General features: G+C 36.3%; 1 protein-coding gene across 1 annotated transcript; it reads left to right on the forward strand.

Annotated features, from left to right (window-relative positions):
* Positions 1-3,262: 3,262 nt before the first annotated feature.
* LOC116141681 (probable leucine-rich repeat receptor-like protein kinase At1g35710) lies at positions 3,263-5,835 on the forward strand. Its single transcript, XM_031427157.1, has 2 exons — positions 3,263-3,280; positions 4,429-5,835. The coding sequence occupies exons 1-2, from the start codon at positions 3,263-3,265 to the stop codon at positions 5,833-5,835; spliced, it is 1,425 nt and encodes a 474-aa protein (XP_031283017.1).
* Positions 5,836-7,554: the final 1,719 nt, after the last annotated feature.

Below are 7,554 nucleotides of genomic sequence, written 5' to 3' on the forward strand. Positions count from 1 at the left end.
GGTCAGAAGTGGTGAGTAAGATCAACAAGTAAAAGTATAAGTTTTGTAGATGAAGTTATGGAAAGTCGGTGGTCTCAGAAGTGATTTTAATATTTGAAATTTGGAATTAGTCAGAAAAAGCCAAAAATTGTCGACTTAGAGATTGTTAACGTGGGCCGCTTTTTGCTAACATAAGTCTATCTTCTGCCAAAGAAAGCGTCGACACACTTCAGCATGTTAACATGCATTGCGTTACAGTGAAAAGTTGAGAATCTATTAAAATAAAGGAAATAATATTACTTTAAAGGTGCGAATTGAGAATAAATGCAACAAAGGTTATCAACTTAAGATTTCAGTAAGCTTCGGGTGGGAATATGTCATTTTCTCTTATATATATTGTTAGTCGGTCGTTAAACATCTATTACAACGCCAAAAACTGGCATCGTGCTAATGTAACCATTAACCAATCCTGACCCAAAAAGCGTCGCAGCACAGAAAGCCACCAGAAGGCTATGTTGCGATGCCAATCTGGTCGTTTAACGCCTATTCCGATGCTACATGGGTTACATGCATGCAACCCATAATCTTTGATAAAAGTATCCATGGTAATATTTTGAGGGGGAAAAGATGATAGGCTATAGGTAATTCAACTGGGAATGGCAATAAATTTATAAATTTCATCACACTGATGCAAAAGCAATAATTAGTTGCAATGTAATAAAAATGTAGAAATCACTATTGATTTGGAGGTTATGCTTACTTATAANCACTACAACTTGTAATTTAAACCCCTTTGCAACTTGAGAATTAATTTTAATGAAAGCATCTATAGTTTGCTAAAGCATGTGCTTGAATCAGAAATTTTGATACCCCTAGTTGCATTTATTTAAAATTTTCTGAACACTGTTAGTGACTGTTGGAGATGATCAGAAGCGGTGAGTGAGGTCAACAAGTAAAGATATAAGTTTTGTAGATGAGGTTGTAGAGAGTCCAACAGTGGTCTTAGAAATGATTTTGGTACTTGGAATCAGTCAGAAAAAGCAAAAAACTGTCGACTTAGAGGTTGTTAACGTGAGCCGCTTTTTGCTAACATGAGTCTATCTTCTGTCAAAGAAAGCTGTGACGCACTTCAACATGTTAACATGCGTTGCGTTATAGTGAAAAGTTGAGAATCTATTAAAATAAAGGAAATGATAATACTTTAAAGGTGAGAATTGAGAATAAATGCAACAAAGGGTATCAACTTAGGATTTCAGTAAGCTTCAGGTGGGAATATGCCATTTTCTCTTATATATATTGTTAGTCGGTCATTAAACATCTATTACAACGCCAAAAACTGGCATCGTGCTAATGTAACCATTAACCAATCCTAACCCAACAAGCGCCGCAGCACAGAAAGCCACCAGAAGGCTATGTTGCGATGCCAATCCGGTCGTTTAAGGCCTATTCCGATGCTACATGGATTACATGCATGCAACCCATAATCTTTGATATAAGTATCCATGGTAATATTTTGAGGGGAAAAAATGATAGGCTATAGGTAATTCAACTGGGAATGGCAATAAATTTATAAATTTCATCACACAGATGCAAAAGCAATAATTAGTTGCAGAGTAATAAAAATGTAGAAATCACTATTGATTTGGAGGTTATGCTTACTTATAAGGTTGTGTTTGGTTTGGGGTGATATAAGATTAATCTTGTAATCTTTGTTTAATTTTCAAGATTCTCTCGTTTGATTGTCAAGTAATAGAATATTACGTAATCTTTTATTGCAAATAGTGTTTACTGTTGGTAATATTGGAGGTAATCAGATTACCTTCCCAAGGGGTGTTAATATAAGATTATTGAGGTAATCTTAATTTTAACCCTATTTTGCCTTTAATCTTTTATTATTTCGGACACATTTGCCCTCATATGTCTATCAAATAACAATTACCCAGACTCCCTACATTTGAGAATTTAGCTAAAACACCCTAGCCACAAAAAGTTTAAAAGTTAACAAAATATCACCAACCACCCAAGACCACCGTTGGCCACCAGCGAAAGTCGTCATATCGGCATAAGACTGGTGGGATATTGCCAGTCGTGTGTCGGTAAGGATGTTTTCGGCATGGATTTGTGATCCATGGTCAGAAAGGATCAGATCTGGCTGTTTCACGGCCAAAGATCTGGCCTTTTCATGGTCACATCTTTGGCCGTGAAACGGCCATATTCACAACCAGATCTAGCCATTTTGGCCATGGATCTTTCATCCATGGCTGGATTAGGCCTTATCGGTGCACGACCAGCCAGATCCAACCGGCCATGCCCTATTGCGGCGGTTGCCGGCAGTGATGGCTAGTTGCTAGCGGTGGCTTAGGGTGGGTGGGAGTGATTTTGCTACAAATTAAAGTTTTATAATGCTGGGGTGTTTTAGCAAAATTTCAAATATAGGGGGTTAAAAGAAATAATTTAAAAAATAATAGAATAAAATAATAATAAAAATAATATAATATTATTATTTAAAAAGGAGGGCAATTTAGTAATTTATATAACATACCCACTCATTTATCTTCCCAACCAAATATATTATTATAACATACTCACCAATTTATTCCAACCAATCAAACAAATTTCTGTAAAGATTTCTTAGTAATATATCTTTCCAGTAATACAACATTCCCCAGTAATATAACATTTCCTGAACCAAACGCACCCTAAGTATTATGATTCATTCTCTAAATACATTACAAGGCATCCCCACGATAAACCAAGCGACAAATCAAGTAGCAATGTTCTCTTTTATTAAGCTCTCTTATTTGTTAGAGAAAGGCTGTTTCACACACCACATTAAACACAGCTACAAATCAAGTAGTTAATCATTAAATTTAATTATTGATAAAGTTATTTCCGAACAAAATTGAATAAAAAGTAATTTGGCAAATAATTTAACATTTAACAAAAAGAACTGGTCCGTTCAACTACTCTTTCAAGATTCAACAACTTTTTTACGTGGAAAATTCGATGTCCTGGAAATTCTTCATTGTGAGAGGCCAATCAACTCTTCTTTAAGTGTCAACCAATTTTGAAAGCGTCCATCTCCAGGAAAGATGATTGATTGTGATTGGCACTATGGTATTCTTTTGAACTTCTAACAATTTCGAGACCCAGAAAGGCACAAACTTACCTATATATGTAATTATTAAAGCCAAAGATAAGTGGACTAATTATTAGGCAATTCATTTGCAATTTTTTTCTTTTATGTAATACTTTAGACTTTCGGGTTGAATTGTTAATTAATATGGTACTAGAGCTAAAGGTAAGTGTTGGGAATTGAGAGGGTGCTCACTGTTTTGATACCAATTGTTGGAATTGAGAGCAACAACAACATAAGTAGTAGTGATGAACTCGATCTTTTTTCAGAAAGAAAAACATTTTTTTATTAATCAGCTTCTCTCTCTCAATTACAATTAAACCAATGTTTTTTCTTCTCTTATATAGAAAGAGACAACAATCCTAAAACAAAACAAAATCTATTCTCCTACTTAAACATGATGAAGGAATGATAATCCTCAACAGATTCTACTTCCCTAATTCAACTCACAATAAAAAAGAAAAACATATAATCCTAAACTCATACTCTAAAACTGGAAATTAACTAAAAAAACAAACACTTAAATTTATGAATAGCATTTGCACCGCGGCAGGTGTCCTAGCCTTCAAGTTTCTCCTTCAATTCTTCATCGCGAATTTTTTTTGCCACGGCGTTGAATTTCTGGAATTTATCCAGAATTCAACTCCCTCCTTTAGCCGCTGCATACTTTTTCTTTTGCAGAAACATCTTCATCAACTACCAAAATGAAAGTGTTCACATTACAACCGTAAGTTTGAATTCCTCGCCTTTTTCTCTAATCCTCTTCTTACACCTCTAACGTGNCCAGTGAGCTCATCTGGTTGCAGCAACTTCTTCACGATTTTCAAGTCACAGTTGCTTCTCTTGCTTTGCTATATTGTGACAATCAAGCTGCGATACATATTGCCTCTAATCCAACCTTTCATGAACGCACTAAGCATATCAAAATAGATTGCCATTTTGTTCGTGAAAGAGTTGCTTCAGGAGTTCTCAAATTGCTGCCCATTCGTTCTCAATACCAATTGGCTGACCTGTTTACTAAACCCCTTCCCTCTACTCAGTTTTTTTCTTTGTTGTCCAAGATGGCTATAAAAGACATTTACCAGCCACCTTGCGGGGGAGTATTAGGGTGTGTAAATATTGTAAATACTGATTAGTTGTTAATCTTCAGATTAGTTACAGATTAGTTAGTTAGTTAGCTTCACTAATTACATTTTATGTTATAACTAATCCATTGTAATAGTGACTATATATAGTCTGCTTGTCTGCTTCTATTTTAGTTGACTAATAATAAAGAAAGCAGTTTATTCTTCATTTTCTCTCTCTTCTCTCAGCTCATCTTCTTCTTCTTCACGAAGCTTAATACCTGGACCCTTTCTCCTGCAAATGCGACCGAAATTAGCCCATGTAGTTGGTCAGGAATTTCTTGCAATCATGAGGGAAATATCAAAAGTATTCAGCTCATTAATACAAGCTTAGAAGGTAAGCTTCACTCATTTTTGTTCTCTTCGTTTCCGCATCTTGCTTATCTTGATCTTAGCAGTAACCACCTCTTTGGTACCATTCCACCTCAAATTGGAAACCTCTCCAAACTCCAGTACCTTGATTTGTCGAATAATCAGTTTTCTGGGAAAATCCCACCAGAAATTGGCCTCCTATTAAATTTGGAGGTCTTTCATCTAGCTGAGAATCAATTAAATGGCTCCATTCCTAAGGAGGTAGGAAATTTGAAGTTCCTTTCCCATCTATGGTTAAGCAAAAATCAACTTACTGGCATTATTCCTCCCACCCTCGGTAATTTGAGCAACATAAAAGTTTTGCTTCTTCGAAATAATAAACTTACTGGTCACATTCCCCATGAGATAGGAAACTTAAAATCTCTTTCTACTCTCGGGTTGAGCTTAAACAGACTAATTGGTTTCGTTCCTAGTTCTTTTGGTAATCTGAGTAACTTAGTATTGTTATATCTCCGTGGTAACGAGCTTTCCGGTTCCATTCCTCAAGAAATCGGAAATTTGACGAAGTTGGTTAAACTTTTGTTGTTTGATAACCATTTCACTGGCTTTTTGCCGCAAAATATTTGCCAATCTAGAGTACTAGAAAACTTTTCTGTTCGTGACAACAATTTTGTAGGTCCAATCCCAAAAAGCTTACGAAATTGCACAAGCCTAGTTAGAGCCCGCTTTGAAAATAACCAGCTCAATGGAAATATATCTGAAGATTTTGGCATCTATCCTATTATGGAGTTATTAGATCTCAGCAACAATAAATTTTACGGTGAAATCTCATCTACTTGGGCAAAGTGTCCACAATTGGGCACCCTAAAGATTGCAGGAAATCACATTACAGGGAGCATACCGCCTGAAATGGGAGACACACCTCAGCTACATGAACTCGAATTTTCTCGGAATCGTTTAGTTGGAGAGATTCCGAATGAGTTTGGCAAGTTGACTTTTCTAACTAACTTGACATTGAATGGAAATCAGCTTTCTGGTGGTATACCTCTTGAACTTGGCTTGCTTACCGAACTTAAGTACCTTGATTTATCCGCAAATAAATTGAGTAATTCAATCCCTGGAAGTTTAGCTTCCTTATTGAAATTGCATTACTTGAACTTGGGAAGCAATCAATTTAGCCAAGAAATTCCAGGTCAGCTGGGGAATCTAACTCATCTATCTGAGCTCGATTTGAGTAACAACTTGCTGAGAGGAGAGATATCATCACAAATCTGCAATCTATAAAGCGTGGAGAAGTTAAATATCTCCCACAATAATCTCTCTGGTTTCATACCAAATTGTTTCCAAGAAATGAAAGGTTTGTCAAGCATTGACGTATCTCATAATGATTTACAGGGTCCAGTTCCTAACACCAAAGTGTTCCGAGATGCTCCTGCAGAAACATTACAAGGGAACAAAGGACTGTGTGGTAATGCTAGTGGATTGAAACCTTGCAAATCCGTCACACGAAACGAACAAGTTTTAGGAAAAGCGGAGATTATCCTTTTAGCAGTTGGAGCAATTGCCTCATCAATTGTGGGGACTGGAATGTGTAGTTTCTTAGAAGGAAAATAGACTCACAAAAAGAAAGAGGTGAATTGTCAACTTGTGATGGAATGGCATATGAAGATATCATAAGGGCAACTAATAACTTTGATGTTGCGAATTGTATTGGAGAAGGTGGATCTGGAATTGTTAACAAAGCAGAGTTACCGTCGGGGGATGTTAGAGCAGTAAAAAAAATGCACTCTCGCTATACTGATCAGTTATCGAATCGAAAAGAGTTCTTCAATGAAATAAAGGCATTAACAGAGTTACGACATCGAAAGATCGTCAAATTTTATTCTCGATAATCAATTTTAGTATATGAGTACCTTGAAAGAGGTAGCTTGGCCGACATCTTGAAGAGCACTGAAGCAGCCGTAGAACTAGATTGGAGGAAGAGAATAAATGTTATACAAGGAGTAGCACATGCATTATCTTACATGCATCATGATTGTTGCCCACCAATTGTCCATCGAGACATATCAAGCAAAAATGTGTTATTGGATTTAGAATATGAAGCTCCTGTTTCAGACTTTGGAACTGCCAAGTTCCTCAAACAAGAGTCATCAAACTGGAGTGAGCTTGTTGGCACATATGGATATGTTGCACCAGGTATCTCGTTTATTCCTTTTAACCTTATATTATTATTATTTTTTTTTTTTTTCATATAATGGTGGTTGAAAATTCTTTGAATTTTTTTTTTTTTATTTTAAATCCGGGCTTGTTCACTAATGTTGTCGAATGTTACAAAAACAAAATTTTAAGTGTTAACAAAAACACCTTCTAACAATAAAAGTTTATAAATTAACAAAAACACCTCCACCCATCCAACCGACTGCCGACAGTTGGCCACCATTGTCGGATGGTGGCTGACAGTCACTGGACTAGCGCATGATCGATTGGATCTGGTCGGTCGTGCATTGATTTGGTCTTTCTGGATAGATCCACCGTGTATCTGGCTAGAAACGACCAGATCTACGGCAATAATCTGCTCGTCATCAACGGCCAAATTTGGCAAAATATGGCCATCAACGGCTAGATCTCTAGTCATAGATATGGCCATTTCTAGCTAGATACATGGTGGATTTGGCCGAAAACGTCCAGATCGGCACATGATTGGCTAGATGCCCTGATCATGCATTGTTTCGATGCCGACAGCCGGAAGTGGTTGCTGGTGGGCAACTGTGGCTTGGGTGGGTGGGGGTGTTTTTGTTAATTTATAAACTTTTATTGTGAAAGGTAATTGTTAAGGCTCCGTTTGGTTCACTTTTTTACACTTTTTAGAAAAGTTTTTGGAAAAAAGTTAAAAAAAGTTGAATTGGACGGGTATTACGATGTAGGATTTGGAAATAAATAAAAATACCCTTTATGTTTGTTTATTTACTAAACATTCCTATAATAAAACATTAAAAGTTAACA

Source organism: Pistacia vera, unplaced genomic scaffold, assembly GCF_008641045.1.
Source record: "Pistacia vera cultivar Batoury unplaced genomic scaffold, PisVer_v2 Contig40, whole genome shotgun sequence".
NCBI classification, from domain to species: domain Eukaryota; kingdom Viridiplantae; phylum Streptophyta; class Magnoliopsida; order Sapindales; family Anacardiaceae; genus Pistacia; species Pistacia vera.